The 16,628-nt window shown below is 47.3% G+C and overlaps 1 protein-coding gene across 3 annotated transcripts; it reads left to right on the forward strand.

Moving 5' to 3' along the window:
- Positions 1 to 44: 44 nt before the first annotated feature.
- Positions 45 to 15,599, forward strand: LOC109285302 (uncharacterized). 3 transcript variants are annotated; one of them, XM_019496031.2, is made up of 4 exons: positions 45 to 502; positions 610 to 782; positions 3,030 to 3,113; positions 7,652 to 8,418. In XM_019496031.2, the coding sequence occupies exons 1-4, from the start codon at positions 212 to 214 to the stop codon at positions 7,725 to 7,727; spliced, it is 624 nt and encodes a 207-aa protein (XP_019351576.1). In that variant the 5' UTR covers positions 45 to 211; the 3' UTR covers positions 7,728 to 8,418. The 3 variants fall into 3 exon arrangements, with proteins under 3 accessions (XP_019351576.1, XP_059581141.1, XP_059581142.1); XM_059725158.1 differs by lacking the exons at positions 610 to 782; positions 7,652 to 8,418 and adding an exon at positions 14,998 to 15,599; XM_059725159.1 differs by lacking the exon at positions 610 to 782.
- The last annotated feature ends 1,029 nt before the right edge of the window (positions 15,600 to 16,628 follow it).

Raw genomic sequence — 16,628 nt, forward strand, 5'->3', positions numbered from 1 at the left:
CCACCGAGCCCGGCGCCTCGGGACCCCCTCCCGCCCGACACAACGATAAAGGGGCGGGGCCTGGCGCAGCCTGAGCCAGCGGGGAGCCCCTCTGCCGTGATGTCACTGGGAACAATCCCGAACGTTCCGAGCGCTGCGCAAGGGGAATCCCCAGCGCGTCGGAGCCGGGAGTCCCCCGTAGGGGTGGGGGGAGAGCTCATTACCGTAATTAATGGACTCCCCGGGGCCGCGCAGTGACGCCGGGGATCGCGGCGCGGGGGATGCCGGCAGGGAAGGCCGGGAGCCCCGCAGGTGCGCGCTGCCTCGGCGCCTGCTACTCAGCGCGGCGCCGCGTCCCGAGCTTCCCGAGCACCGCCGGGCTCCAGGCGGCAGGGACCTGCGTGCGTGGGGCAGCGGGCGAGGCCGGGCTCGCTCACCTAGGCCCGGTGCAGCCGTAGCAGCCTTGCGTTCGGGTTCTTCGTGGTGCCGCACAGGCAATACAGACCTACCGTGCCTGCCACAGGTAAAGCAGATGAGCCACAACAGACGCATCCTTTAACTTATGGTCAAGAGATCTGTTTTCTCTGTTGTCAAAAAAGGAGTAAACTAAGAGCTGGCTTTTTCCGAAAGGTGCCTGGAATCTCAAAAAGGTCGGAAATCACAGCTCTACAGCATCCTTCCACGCTTGTACGGATAGCTTTTGTGTGCAGTATGGACTCCCTCAGGATGCACCCTAACATCTTCCATGCTCCTAAGACAAAATTATTCACCCTTCTCAGAAGTCCGCCACAGTCGAATACAAAGTCAGTGACATTTTTATTCACTGCAGATTCTGCATGCCAACAGCATTAGCCATTTTGTGGTCAGAATGGGATGTTCCCATTGTTTAACTCAGTGGTGCCAGAGCTGCTCACTGAGTGCAAAAATACGGATGTGAAATATAGCTACACAAACAAGCTTGTCACATCTTGAAACAGGGGTCTGTCTATGTGTGATTCATCCCTAAAACACTTCCCAAGGGTAATAATCTATGTTGTTTGCCCAGCTACACCCTAGTTTTCTCCTAAATATAAGAGAACGAAAGGCAAGTAGGGCCCTGATCCTGCCAACGCTTGTACATATGATTAATTGTATGCATATAAATAGTCCTGCAGGGTAATTAACGTGAAGCTGATAAGAGTTTTCAAGCTAAACATCAGTCCATAGGTGAAAACTGATATGTGTATCCCACGGAAGCAACTCTGTGGCTGTTAAGCCATACTAGCTCTATAAAAGATAGCAAGAGCAGAAACCAGACAATTAAAAGCAATGGGATTTGATTCCTGAATCGACTGGATTTGAACCTGGTGTCGGGAAGTAGGATTTTAATTTTATAATGTAAACTAAAAAAAAAAGTCTTTTCATTAAGTTTTAAAATTTTAATGAATTAGGTAGCACAAAATAGCAAAATAACATGTATAGGAAACTTTAAATGTATTTTAAATTATTTATAGCTATATACAATATTCTAGATTATATTATATATTTTATAATATATATCATATTATTATATGTTATTGTTTTATTTAGAGCTACATAAAAGTATTCTATTTTAGAGCCATAAATAGTGAATTTCTGGAGTTCTTTTCACTTTGAAAACACATTTCCATGTAAAATTTCAGTGTAAGTCTTGGACATGAAAATCTTATGTAAGGAGAGAAAAATGATGATCCAATAAAATAAAACACCAACAGTATGTTTAAATGTCATCCAAAATGATGCTGACAAGTGTTTTTATGGTTTAAATTTTATACTATGCTCTTTATTGTTTGCAGTTCCTTTTATGACTTTGACATTTTTAAAGGATCTTAAATGAAGAGCTGATTTTAAAACTCTCAAACTGCTGATTTCTATCCTGCCAAATTGCAAGTTTTTAAAATCCATTAAGAGGAGGTATAAGTTGCCAAAAATGGGTTCTTTGTTATATTACTTGTTATTAGGTAAAAGACTGCTTAAAAAAAAAAACAGAGGGAAAATTATAAAGTAGAAAAAAATACATACAATAATTTATTCTACTTTTCACAATGAATGGAAATATATGTAAAGAATCTAGTTTTTCAGTACAAATAGTTGCACATACAAAAAAACAAAGTTAGCTAAGGCCAACCTGAAGAGATCTTCTATAGTATGCATTTATATAGCATCCATTTTATTGAGAGTTTGCTCAAAAATAGAATAAAACTTTCAATTGCCTTTGTAATCTCCCATGCTGTTCACTAGTGCACCTCATTCTTATGGGTTTTTCGGCCTTTGCCGTCACTTGGGGAATGGACAGCTTGTTGCTAGGTTAGATGTCTTGTAAGGTCCCCAGAGGTTCTTACCTGCCACGTCTTTTCTGGAATAAATTCGTTTACTGGGAGGAAGATAGTACGTCTCGCCTTTCCTGGCACCTTCCTTCAACTTCCTGTCCGTCTTCCCGTTTTGGGGCTCCGCCTCCTCTACACCCCGCCTAACACCAACCAAGGATGTTATTTTCCAATTCTCTTGGGCTGGTCATGGTATAGGTTTTTTTGTCTTGATCTTTTAAGTTAGAAAAGGTTTTGTCTGGATGTCGTCTCATCCAGATTTGAGGCTGTATTATAACTGGCTTAGAATCTCTCCTGACCCCAAGTTACCTGATTTCCAGGTATATTCTTCCCTCTCTCTGGTTTGTATCCATTGCCGTCCAAGCGTCCGTCTCCCTTTCTTCCCTCAGCCCCCTGGTTGGTCCACTCCTGTGCAGAGATGTCTGGGGTCCATGGCGGAGTATCTGTTAAGTAGCTTAGCCCTGCTGGGCTTAGTTTATTTTCAAGAGCTCCCTCCTGGGGCTGCCATCACTTTCCCTTAGTGAGGCTATGCTCCACTCTGGGCCTACCAAAAGACTCACTTCCAGTCCTCCCTGTCTTTGGTCCAGCGGGGTTTTTATTCTCTCTCTGAGGGTCCAGCATGCTGCCATAAAGTGTGTCCAAGGCTGGAGCCAGTCCCATTTCTCCTGAGCCCATTCCTCCTTTTCCTCTTTGTTCTTGCTGCAGCATTTTTCCTTGCCACGGCTCCGCTCCCACCGTGCTTCCGGCTTGTTGCGGTGTCCCACCAGCTCTGCTCCTCTCCTTCTTCAGGTGAGTCTTTCCCAGTGGTGTCATCCCTGCCACAGGCTTATACAGGGAAGTTAAGAAAAAGCACCATTGAAACAACAACAGTAGAAATAATAATTACCCTCTAGCTCAGTAGTCAACAGCCTTTTAAGGCTGCAGGCTGGATTGATCCAGTTTGGGTCAGGCAAAGGTGAGCTGGCAGGTAGAAGGGTGGGTGCCAGCACAGGGAAAGTGACTGCTGTCAAAACCTATTACCGCCCAATGCCACCGAAGCCCCATATCTGTGGGCTGGATCAAAAGGTTCTGTTGGCCAGATTCAACCCATAGGTCATAGGCTATCAACCCTTGACCTAGGACCTTCTGCTTCATGAGTCCTGAAATGCAGTTGTGTGAACTAAGCCAGGCCTACAGCATGGACTTCTGCTGCTACAGTTTTCAGAATGCAGTGTGATCCAAACTGACATAATTGTGCCAACAAATGCCCTTAGAGTAGAAGCAAGTTTAGAACCATACTGTGCAATTTTCATACCCTGGACACAGCTCCCTCCCACACAGGATTTGTTTCCACTTCAAATTATGACCCCCTGGACAGAGAATGCTAACCACAGTGAATCCCTGCCTCAGGTAGAGCACCTTCTAATAAGGATATGTCTAAGGCACTAGACAGCACTGTCCTCAATGTCTAGCTGGCAGCTGGTGTGAAGTGGAGTGCCCTAGGGCAGAGGTTCCCAACCCCCAGGCCGTGGCCCGGCTACTGATCTGCAGGAGGGTTGGCTGCCAGACCAGAAGTCCAGAAGTGATCAGCGTACTGCGGAGCAGCAGTCAACCCCTTTTTGTACTGAGAATAAAAAAGGGTTGGCTGCCACTCCGCAGTAAGCCGGTCACTTTCAGACTGCACTTTGCCAGTGCACAATCTGCCAATCTGTGGACACTTCTGGCCCATGGTTTGCCGGTTTGTGGTCTAAAAAGGTTGGGAACCACTGCCCTAAGGGTTGGTCCTGGGACCAGTTTTGTTCAATATTTTCATTACCAACCTGGAAGATGGGATGGAGTGCACCTTCAGCAAGTTTGCAGATGATACCAAGCTGGGGGGAGTAGTAAATATGCTGGAGGGTAGGGCTAGCATTCAGAAAGATCTACACAAATTGGAGGATTGGACAAAAATAAATCTCATGAGGTTCAATAAGGACAAGTTGAAAGTCCTGCACTTGGGACAGGACAATCCCATGCACTGGTACAGGCTGGGAACTGACTGACTAAACTGCAGCTCTGCAGAAAAGGATGTGAGGTTTACAGTGGACTAGTAGCTGAACATGAGCCAACAGTATGTCCTTGTGAAGACAGCTAACAGCATGCTGGGCTGCATTAGTAGAAGCATTGCCAGCAGAGCAAGGGAAGTGATTATTCCCCTCTTTTCAGCATTGGTGAGGCCACAGCAGTACTATGTCCAGTTTTTGGCCCCCTACTATAGAAAGGATGTGGACAAATTGGAGAGACTGAAGCAGAGAGCAAGGAAAATGGTTAGGTGGTTGGGGCAGCAGCTTTATCCATCCGGGAACTTCTAAGCAGACCCATCTGAGCCTGCCCTGGCTGTATTGCTCTTAAAGCAACAGCAGCCAGGAAGTATTTTGGAGTTCCCACCCTTGCAATGCTGCCTATGGGGGTGGTGGGTAATTCTGGCACCCCTCCTAATTTGGCACCTGGGACAGGTGCCCTGCTTGTTCAATTCTAGTTACACTACTATACTCCTATACTGAGGAGCTGTCCTAATGTAGACATAGTCACAGTTTGCCAGCAGATTAAAAAGGAAAAAGAGAGTGTAGGACAGGCTTTTCCAACAAACGGCCCACAGGCCGCCATGCGGCCCACCAAGCCATTTTCTGTGGCCCATGGTGTTGCGACAGGAAACGAAAGTAAACACTGTTTACTTTTGTTCCCACCCCTTGTCCCTCCCCCAGCCCCTCAGTAGCTTTCTAACGGCTGCTGAAGGGCTGGGGAAGGGACAATGTTCCCACACGCACTGCGTCAGCTTCACATTGCCAACGCGGTGCAGCTCCTCCCCTCCCCCCTCATTTCATGGCATCCCTTCATCACCCCACCCCTCCCTTCCTCATTTGCATGCCAGCTCCTCCCCTCTCCCACATTGCAGGGTTTCTGTTCCTAGCCCCACCCCTCCCTTCCTCATTTGCATGCCGGTACTGCCCTGCGCCGGTCCCCATCGGCGGCATGGGCTGGAGCAGGTCGCAGTGCAGTGAGCGGGCGCAGGGGGCATGGATGCTGGCTCGGAGAGATGCTGCGGCCGGGCCTGCGGGAGATGCTGCTGCCGCTGTTGCTGTTGGGGCGGGAAGCCAGTGTTGCTCCCAACTCCCCGCATCCCCCCACACCCTCAGACATCGTACTGGGGGTGGTGAGTCACTGGCCCCGGGGAGAGAGGGACCCCTGCTGCTTGGGCTCGGGCTCAGGCTGCCCCGGGGGAGAGGGAGCAGGGGAGTATCCCTGAATATCCCGTGCCCCCCTGCAGAGTCCCCATATGTCCCCTTGGCTGCTAAGCCTGTTGGCTACAAATGTCCAACTCAGGAGCCTTAAAATTCTGGTTTATTAGGTGGATTGAAACACTGTAATGAAGTTAAATCATAAACCTTGGGGCTGGTCCCCCCACTCTGCCACACACACACACACACACACATACACACACACAGTAGCAAGCTACAAGAGTCAGGTATACCTATCCTACAAGTGCTAGAGTCTGCCGTCGATGGCCAGTCGAGGCTTCTTTCAGCGTGGTGTTATCCTCCAGAAGGGGGTCACCGGCTGGTCCTTCTGGCTGGACAGGTCTAGTTGAGTTGGAGTTCAAGAGGGCGCCACTGAGGGTCACTTTTCACTGCTTTTGATCTGTCCTTGGCAGACTTTGGTGACTCCCCAGTTTTCAGGGTTGCCCAATCCAGGGGTCGTTGACCCTTGTGGGATTTCCCCCCTCGGTGGCTACTGGATGGCATCTGTCAGCCCCAGGGGTCGTCCGCATGTATGTGCAGGTTTGGGAGTCTGTTGATGAATTTTGAATAGGGCTCTGAGAGAGGTTGATCTGGAGATATTCAGCCCAAAAGTTGGTCCCTGGCGTTGATTAACTCAGGCCAGGGCTTCTAGCCCTTGATCAGTGATGTTTAGAGATTTCCCAGTTGTTACATTGTCTTCTATTGAGTTCTTCCCTTGGTTGATCTGCAGTTTCCTTAGGTGTTAATTGCTGCCTGCTACCGTGTTACACATTCAATCACTGATTCACTCCCTCTTTCAGGGGCCAGCCTGATACAGGGAAGGGCAGTTTGATTCCTGTCCTTGTTAACATTGTTACAATGTATAACTTACTTATGAAACTAAACACATTTAGTTGAAAGTTGAAAGGTGAGGAGTATAAAATATAATCTACAAAAGTAATGCCATGGCACGCAAATAGATAAAAATACCAAAATACAAGGGGAGATACAAAATGCACACATGCACATTTCAAAACACAATTCCTTATCTTAAAGTGAAAAAAAGAGGAAGGAAGAAAAGGTAGAAGAGGAAAACCATATCCAAGGAGGGGAGAGCAACTGCAGGCAAGAGGAAAAGGGGCTTTCTGCTACAAGCCCAGGTGCGCAGGTGTGGGAGCATGCTCGAGGCCGCCCAGGTGGCAGGGAGGACACGGTGGGGTCAGGTGGCACCCCTTGACCCCTGCACCCCCAGACTGCGGCCAGACTGGACAGTCCGTGCAAGCGCCTGCTCCTGCTGGCCCACTGGGTGATAAAAAGTTCATGATCCGGGCCCACATTAAAAAAGGTTGGATACCCCTGGCTTAGGACAGTGATTCTCAGCCACGGTGACACAGCAGGGTGCTGTGAGATTCTTTTGTGGATGCTGTGCAATATTAGCATGGTTAGGGGTGCAAACATCTACATGCAATTCACAAAATAAACCAGAGATTTCAAAATAGGAATTCATAGTGTCAAAAACATCTTGATTTGTTGGGCGTATCTGCATGAGTGTGAACATGCGCTTTACAGCTGCCTCAAAAGCTTTTGAGGTACCACAAAACACACCCTATGCATGTGATTTGGTTCTCCATGCTGCATAGTTGCATCAGAGAGCCAAAATGAGATACCAGGAAATCCTGGTATGAATAAAAAAAACATGGTGGAAAAAACCAGGATGGCACCCGCGGTAGCAGTAAGTACCCCACAAAACAGGAGTCTGGTTGACCAAAGCCATCCTCTGGCTGCCGTCCAGGCTTCATGTACTTGGATCGCTGCTGCTGCTGCAGCCCCAGGAGGCCCTCAGGATCCCAGGTAAGGCTGTTGGGGCCAGCCCAGGCGCTGGCCCCAGCCTCCCCTACTGCACCTGGGGCAACTGCCCCACAGCAGAGCGCGCAGGCAGGTGCATTCCCTGGAGACAGTTAGCAGCAGCACAGATATGTGCCACTGTTTTTTGTTTGTAGGGAAACGCACTTGCACGCTCATCTGGATTCACCTGTTGTGATTTTTCTGAGTTCTTTGCAACAGAAGAATTGTTCTATTATTTTTCCATAGGCAAGAAATGAATGAAAGTGAAAAGCTGAGAGATATCTTGAATCTAATGAGGGGAGCCTTGAGTCTGAAAGGTTGAGAGCCACTGACCTAGGAGAAGATTTTTGTGAAAATTTCAGTCTCATTAATTTTTTAAACATAAAAGTGCTCAGAGAATTTCAGTATATGCAGGCTATAGGGCAAATACTGCCCTTCTCAGTTGCAGTCAAGGGAGGAAGTAGAGTCTGGAAAGCCTGATGTGGTGTTGGAATTCAAATGACTCAGTCAGCATTTCAGATAAAATGTGTTTATTAAATCTAAAGTCCAATATTATTTGTATGGCTAGTTTAAACAAAAATACGGTAACAACATACTAGCTATACATTAAATAGCAGTGTTAAAATACTTGTTAATACCCACACTGTAATTACAATTACTAGCATTTGATCAGATTACTAAACAGTTGGGCTGGCAAGGGAGATTCTGCCTGTCCCATGATGGCTGACTACAGCAAATCAGCTCCCAAATAACCCATCTTTCTTGAATCCCTTTTATCCCCATTGTTTTATCATTTCATCATATTCTCTGAGTTCAGACCTAATTAGAAAATTCATGTACACTTATCTTGCCTTTCCAATAAAAGAATGAAACTTCCCTTGTCCATTCTTGATGAGATTTTTTCGGTACCTCCTAGGATAATGTTTAATGTGTCAGGCTGGCACCATTTCTCCCCTCTTTCCTTGGAGAGTACCACATCATAGATTCATAGATTAATAGATTGTAAGACTGGAAGGGACCTCGGAAGATCATCAGGTCCAGCCCCCTGCACCAGGCAGAAAAGACAGGTGGGGTCAGGTGGCCCCAGTAAGGTGACTGTCCAGTCTCCTCTCGAAGATTTCCAGTGTAGACGACTGCACCACTTCTGGAGGGAGCTTATTCCACAGTCTGGACCATAAATGACTAGTGCCTCCCGAGACTGAAGCAGCACCATAGCGGTGAGCAAAGACCGGCCGCAGTCATCGCCAGCAGTGTCAGTGACGGAGGGGGGGGGGGGTGGCAAGCAGGCAAGCAAGGACTACCCGCAGCTGCCACTGACGGCTTCGGCAGCAGGAAAGGAGGTGATGAGCGGGGACTGCCTGCAGATGCTGCCAGTCATGTTGGCGGGGGGTGGGGGTGTGCAGGCAGCGACTGCCTGCAGAAGCTGCCAGCAGCTTCAGCAGTGGCCAATCTCAGGGGTGGTATGTGCCCCTCCCCCGTATACCCCCTACACGTTGCCGATGGTCTGGACATTTGAACTGTGAAAAAGTTTTTCCTAATGTTGAGCCTAAAATGGTCTTCCAGGAGTTTGTGGCCATTATTCCTGGTTTTCCCAAAGGTTGCCCTGCTGAACAGTTGTTCACTGAGCCCTTGATGTAGCAGTAATCTGTTGCCGAGTCCCCTCTCAGCCTTCTCTTTTTCAGGCTGAAGAGTCCCAGGTCCATCAGCCTTTCCTCACATGGCTTGCCATGCAAGTCTCTAATCATACGGGTGGCCTTTCTCTGGACTCTTTAAAGTTTTACCATGTCCTTGTTAAAGTGCGGCACCTAGAACTGGACACAGTACTCTAGTTGGGGTCTCACCAATGCTGAGTAGAGCGGAAGAATCACTTTCTTGGTTTTGCTGGAGATGCATCAGTTGATGCATGCCAGAGAGTAGTATTTGCCCTGCTGATAAGAGTGTCGCATTGCCAGTTCATATTCATACTGTGGTCTGCTATTACCCCAGGTCCCTTTCATTTGTGGTGCTGATCAGTTTGGTGCCACACCAAGTCTGTAGGTGCGTAGAGGGTTGTTCGTCCCCAGGCGAAGCACTTTACATTTCTCAGTGTTGAACTTCATCTGGTTCCAACTCGCCCAACATGCCAGCCTGTCTAGATCCACCTGTATCTGTAGCCTATCTTCAAGTGTGACCACGCTTCCCCATAACTTGGTGTCATCCGTGAACTTGGCCAGTAAGCTCTTCACCCCCACATCCAAATCATTGATAAAGATGTTGAAAAGTACTGGACAAAGCATTGACCCCTGTGGGACACCACTGGCCCCTTCTTGCCAGGATGACACAGATCCATTCATTAGGACTCTGAGGCCTGCCCCGCAGCCAGCTTCGTACCCACCTAACTGTCTTGCAGTTAAGCCCACAATCCTCCAATTTCCTTGCGAGAACATCATGGGATACCAGATTGAAGGCTTTTTGGAAGTCAATAGTCCATTATGCATAATGTCCATAGTGCATGCAGACATTAGCATTTTCACTGTTTCAGCTGCCTTCTATTTCTTCTTCTCAGTGTGCAGGCCGGGCCCCGATCCCGCTGCCAAGTGCGAGTCAGGAGGGGCGATCCGCGGCCCGTCTTTGCGCACGCGGGCTGTGGCCAGCAGCCCGGGCACACGGGGTCGGAGAAAACCAGTGGCGAGCTAGAATTAGTCACAAACGCGTAGTGGTTGATTGAAAAGATTATTTACTTACACCCAAAGATGGTAGTGGTGTAGGCTGGACAGGTTTCCAGGCGCAGCTCCACTTAAATCCTCGCTAGAGGACTACGACAAATTCTTTTCCACGGAGTTGTTTAGGCTCCGCGGGTCCAGCAATTCTTTCCCACAGAGTTGTTTAGGCTCCGCGGGTTCGGTTCAGTTCCCTGGTCCCCCGGAGTTATTTAGGCTCCGTGGGTTCGAAAATTGGGTTTACAGGAAAGGGATACGTCTTGGATTGTGCTCGGTGATGGGGAGAGGCTAGAGGCAGTTCGTTCTTTTGTTTCCCCTCCGGAGTAGTTAAAGCTCTGTGGGTCTGATTGTTAAGCCTCTATTGCCTGCTTAAGAAAAGCGTTGGGTCCGTAAGGATCCGCAGCGCTTAGAGATCTTCACACTGGGTGAAATCTCCTCCTCCTGGTGTTCGTGGAGTCCTCCAACTTGGGCGGAAATCACTCAAGCCTTTTATATAGCTAGCAAGCCAATAGCTAGCCGCCACGTCTGCCTACATTTAGAACTGGCCAATAGTGTGGCGCAAATCCAAATACAAATGGCGGGAACTCCTTTGCACCATACATCTCTAAGATGCAAAAGAAATGCACCATGCAAAGAAGCTGTAATTTGGCAGGAAATCCCCCATTGCACCACAGTTCTCTCCCGCAGCGGAGAACTCTATCGTGCAAAGAAAGCTACAATTTAGGCGGGAGCGTAATTTAGTGGTGCCGAAGCGCGCACAAACAAAAACCACAACTTTGGGTTGTGACATTCAGCTCATGGATCTCTATATTATCATGCTTGTATCTGATCAAACATCCCATGCCCTACTACATTACGGGCGCACCTACACATGACGCTTTACTCGAAATTGAAGCAAATTACTACACAGCAAGTGTCACTATCTACATGTGCAGATGCTTACTGTGCAGTAATTTGCTCTAATTGCAAGTAAATTCACTACGTGTAAAAACAAGTAGCAAATTTACTTGAGAAATTACTGCACAGTATGGCACATGTAGATGGCTAACTAGGAGCAAATGTTTTCACGGTCAGCTGGGCAGCAGGGAGTGGGAGATTGCTCCCTGTCCCTGGGAGCTGCCTGCTGCTGGGGCAGGCTCTGCAACTGGAGCTGGGCAGCAACAATGTCCCCTTGCCCTGGGAGCAGGGAGCTCCCAGGCCCCGCTCCACAACGGTGATCATGAAACGGAGGCTGGGAAATTCTTATCTCCGAGTGCCAGCTCTGCAATTCCAGAGTGGGGGCTGGGAGATATTTTTATAAGATAAGACTCTCCCAGCCCCCCGCTTGGAGATTGCAGAACTGGGGCTGGAAATAATCATTTCCCAGCCCCCATTCCACAATGGTGATCACGAAGCAGGGGCTGGGAGCTCCCTGCTGCGGGGCAGGGAGATATTATCTCCACCCAGGATCTGGTGGTGGAGCTTGCCCTGGCAGCAGGCAGCTGCTGGGAGCAATCTCCCACCAGGAGAAAACTGTCTCCTGGCACCCTGCTAGCCCCTGGGCTAGCACTCAGGGGGAGCCTAGAGCTCCCCTTGGCTAATGAAGGCCAGTGGGGGTAGAAACAAACTGCTGCCATGAGCAGCAAATCTGCTTCTGCTTCTCCATACATGTAGATGCCTGCCCAGAGTGGGTTTACTCTAAATTACTCTAAGGTAAACTCACCCTAGAGCATTTGCACAGGTAGACGCACCCTACTGGTAGATGCATGCAGGCTATGAGTGGAGTCACTTCAAGGAACTGTCATCCATCTCTAGCCTTAAGGAGCTTCTCTGGAAAAGATCATGCAATAGTAGGCTTTTATTTTTCCTCTGGAATCTTTGGGTAGTACTCTGTAGATTGCAAATATAGATTTCAGTCTTGCAAAAGATGCCTGTACATGCTTAACTTTACATACTATAGGTCTAACTCCTGTTGAGGTCATCATTACTACTCACAAGATATAATGGTAAGCAAATGCAAGGAATTGGGCCCTCTATTACTGTTAGGGCACTTTCAGTTCTTATTCACGTTGGCTATTTTACAGTAAATACTCATGTTGGGTATTTTAAAACAATACAAAAGATGGGCTTTGCAGTGTCCTCTGAAGATCAAGATAAAGGCTATTTCTGACCAACTGTGTTAAATAGGGTGGCCACTAATGCATCCCCAGAATACAGGGCATCCACTTGGTGAGGGGCAAGACCATCAGGCCTCTTAGCCAATCAGCAGTGAGAGGCAGGGCTGCTACCTCCTGGCCAATCAGCCATGAAGGGTGAGGCAACTGGGATCCTCCACCTCCCTCCCTCCCTGGCTGGCTCAGAGCCTTGGCTGTGCACTGCCCAACATCTAGGAACAGCCAACAGAATTGCAAGGACAAATGACTGACATGTATTTCCACCGCTGAACAGAAAAACAGGACTTCCAACCTGTTAACCAAGGACATCAAAAAAACAATCACTTTCTTTTAAACTGAGGGAGGTTCAGGTTAGTCAGAAGTGTAGGAGTAGTGCATGTAGAGAGAGAATTTCTCAGAGCTCACAGGCAATTTAGCACTTAGCATCTAATGTACCACATAGAAAGCAAGAAGCTGATGCAGGCAGACCATGGAGCATAAATATATTGCTTAACAAGCAGAATGCTATATTTTGCCCCAGCTCGTTTTTGAATGCATGTTTGATATAGCTCCATGTTAAGCACAATGGAGCAGTCCACTGTTCATGTAGCAAAGGTCATCTTCACATGGTTCTGCCAAAAATGTCCATCCCCTGTCCCCCCCCACCACAGATCCTTATATATCATGAAGTTTCAGTTTTACAATGTGATTGACATGTTGACACGTTCATGACCTGATTTTTTTCATTTTTCAATATGGTTTCAAATAAAATAACTTGTATTGATAAAGCAAATGAGCTGTTAATACATCAAGATTTCCTGATATTTGCAGATTAAAAAGGGGAGGAGAGGACTTTAATGAAGTCCTCATATTTTTTCATATAGTACATTTCCCATTAAATTCTTTCAACCAAGTTGGAGGCTACTGGCTTAGACCAGACTACAGTGAGGTGGGTTGGCAACTGGCTCAGCAGCTGATCCCAGCAAGTTGTTATTGATGGGGTGGCCTCATCCTGGAGGGCTGTCTCCAGTGGTGTCCCACAGGGATCATTGCTTGGGCCCATGCTCTTTAATATCTTTATCAGTGACCTGAATGAGGGAGTGGAAAGTGCAATTATTAAGTTTGCAGATGACACCAAGCTGTGGGGACATCTGAAGACAAGGCAAGGATCTAGAATGACCTTGACATGCTGGTCCTATGGGCTGAATGCAATCAGATGAGGTTCAATAGGGACAAGTGCTGGGTCCTTCATCTCGATAAGAAGAACCTTCACCATATCTATATAATGGGTGGTGGTCCACTGGCTGGCACTGCATTCGAAAGAGACCTGGGGGTGCTAATTGACCAGAGGATGAATATGAGCTGTCAGTGTGATGAAGTCACCAATAGGGAAAATAGAAAGAACTCTGGCATGCATCAGCCAATGCATTGCCAATAGATCCAGAGAGGTGCTCCTCCCCCTCTACTCAGTGTTGGTAAGACCACAGCAGGAGTACTGTGTTCAGTTCTGGATACTGCACTTCAAGAAGGATGTGGATAAGCTCAAAAGGGTGCAGAAAAAAGCCACCTGCATGATAAAGGGCCTGGGGGATAGGCCCTATGAGAAGAGACTTCGGGATCTGGGTTTGTTCAGTCTGAATAAAAGAAGACTGAGGGGTGACTTGATAGCCATCTACCAGTATGTCAGAGCTGAACACCAGGATCTAGGGGAACAACTCTTCAGAAAGGCACCCCTCGGGAGGATGAGGTCCAATGGTCACAAGCTAGTCGAGGAAAAGTTTAGTCTAGACACAAGGAAAATTTTCTTTTCCATCCGGGTAACTAAAATTTGAAACACTACCAGCAGAGGTGGTGCAGTCACCATCCCTGGCAGTGTTCAAGAGGAGGCTGGACAAGCACCTCATTGAACTTGTTTGAGCCCAATTATCTCCTGCCCATGGCAGGGGACCAGACCTGAGCATCTTACAGGTCCCTTCCAGTCCTGCTATTCTATGATTCTATATAAGATGCAAAAGTAGTATAAACGGGTACACTACTTGTCAAACATTAAGCCCCACACCCTGACAAACACCCTGCCCTCTTGGCCACCATTCTGGAACCAAAAGTCCTGCCCCATCACATGGTCTGTGACATCAGAAGTCCCACCCCCAGGCTGCCATGTTCGCCACCATGTTGGTGCCAGAATCCCCTACTGCCCTGTCATATGCCCCTGTGACATCAGGTCTGCCCCTTGATGGGCTATCGGGTATCAAGGGGTTGTGACCCGTCTAAAAACATGCCCTGCCACCCTCAACCAATCAGTAGGGGGTGTTTTAGGAACAGCACCAAACCAATTGGAGCAAGTATAGGGATGGGACCTAGGCTAGAAGTCCCTGGCCTGCCTCTCTTTTCCAAATCCTGTTAGGAAACCCTCCAAACCAGGCTGCATGTTTTCTGAAACCACACTAATGCACACTAATGCAGACAGAAGCAAATATGGATTTTTACACTGTGGAAGCCTCAGACACTGTTCAGACATCTGTCAGAAGCACTTTGGATGAGATCTCAGTGTTTGAAATAGATTCCTGAAGTCCTAAAACAGGTTCAGGGACCATGGCAGACCCCCAACAGTCCACATCAGAGCCACCAGCAGAGAGCATGGCAATGATGGACAAGTTAAATCCCAAAGGCTCTGCTGAGGTAACTAATCTAGATTTTTTGGAGGGAGTGGCTTTTTATGGTAACAGGGTGGGTCTGTGTTAACTATATAATCTCTTTGCAGGTAGATGATGCCTTTATAGAGAGATTTCAAAACGTGCACATTGGTAGACCTGTGAGAATACAGGTCTCTTGCGTGAACTGATTTTGTTTGTGTCTAAAAGAGAGTAATTCAAGACGAGACTGAAGATGGTAGTATCAGTTTTATCTGAGCCACCAAAGCCCATGGAGCAGTGGTACAAACTTACGGAGGTTATGGAGCAGGGGCATGAACTTACGGAGGTCACTGAAGAGGCATATGGACCCATAGAGGTCATGGACCACCCCTATTCAGAGAAGGTTTTTCTCTCTGTCTAAAAGAAAGGAGTTCGGGACATGGCTGAATACTTCTGTACATGCTGCATTTCATTACCTGATTAATAACCCTTCTTTTACTACTGTTTAAATTTGTTTCCCGGCATTTGAATCCACCATACACGTGTTAGCAAGGAGGGTACCATGGTTATCAGTCATGTATACATGGGAGACTTTGTTAAAGGAAATGTATTACACTCCTGGGGCAGCAGGGAGTTTTGGCAGGATTAATTCACTTTTTGCAGTGGCCAAAAATCAGAATTAGAATCTGACCAAAAGCCAGGTGACTGTCTGGTTTTCAGATCAGGATGCTTACACCCTATACAAGTTGGTCAGAAGACATTTTAAAAGAAACAGGACTGTTGTTTCAGATGTGGATGTGCAATGGCAGGCATATTTGGTGGATATGCAACCATTTTTCAAACACAACAGAGGCTTTAAGTGCATCTGTGGGTCTTCAAGAGGAGGTTAGATAGGCATCTGGCTGGGGTCATCTGAAACCAGCACTTTTTCCTGCCTATGCAGGGCGTTGGACTCAATGATCTATTGAGGTCCCTTCCGACCCTAACATCTATGAATCTATGAATCTTAACAGCAATAGACATATTATCCAAGCATGCCTGGGCTTTGGAACTAAAAGACAAGTCAGCAGGGGAAATATTCAAAGCCTTTAAAAGCATTTTCTCAGTGGCTCGTGTGCCTCAAAAACTACAGACTGGCCAGGGGAAAGATTTTTTAAATAAGCCTTTAAGCAAACTATTTAAGTGTACCTTAGCTGCAAACTGCAAAAGTTTGCCCTAGCATCTTTTCTGCCTTGGAGATCTCAGAACAGCAGCAGAGTCTCCTATTGCCTGAGGAAGGGTGTTTGCGCCCAAAAGCTTGCAAAGGACTTTTTCCAACTATTTAGTTGGTCTAATAAGACACATCACATCTAGCCAGAGAATCTTACCTGCCACAGCTCAGTAGAAGCTTCCCAAGTCTTTATTATTTAAAGTAAAAGAAAAATCTTTACCTCCGCTGGACAGACAAGGTAAGTTTTTACACCACTTTGGGTAAGGATTTTCCAGCAGAACACCAGCTCAAACTTTGCCATACAGCTACTTAAGCCTCTGGATCTCCTGGGGAACTGGGAGATAGGGTTAGCAGAAATACAATTCGCTCACAGCTGGAATAGCATCAACGAAGACACCCCTTTTAAAATAATTTCTGGGACTAAGAAATGGGGATATGTCCTGCATCAAAGGTATTATTCATTCATCCATCACAGAGTTGCTGGATCTTACAAACAATATTATTCCTAGCCACCCTACTCCACCTGAATTAGTTATGATCTATGATCAA

Source organism: Alligator mississippiensis, chromosome 3, assembly GCF_030867095.1.
Source record: "Alligator mississippiensis isolate rAllMis1 chromosome 3, rAllMis1, whole genome shotgun sequence".
Taxonomy (NCBI): domain Eukaryota; kingdom Metazoa; phylum Chordata; order Crocodylia; family Alligatoridae; genus Alligator; species Alligator mississippiensis.

What these genes read in the sequence shown, in the direction of transcription:
- LOC109285302 (XM_019496031.2), top strand. Translation starts at nt 212, where the DNA reads ATGGACTCCCCGGGGCCGCGCAGTGACGCCGGGGATCGCGGCGCGGGG. An exon ending in CCGCCACAGTCGAATACAAA is followed by an intron (nt 783 to 3,029) that starts GTCAGTGACATT and finishes TTCTTGCTGCAG; the next exon opens with CATTTTTCCTTGCCACGGCT. An exon ending in CTGCTCCTCTCCTTCTTCAG is followed by an intron (nt 3,114 to 7,651) that starts GTGAGTCTTTCC and finishes ATTTTTCCATAG; the next exon opens with GCAAGAAATGAATGAAAGTG.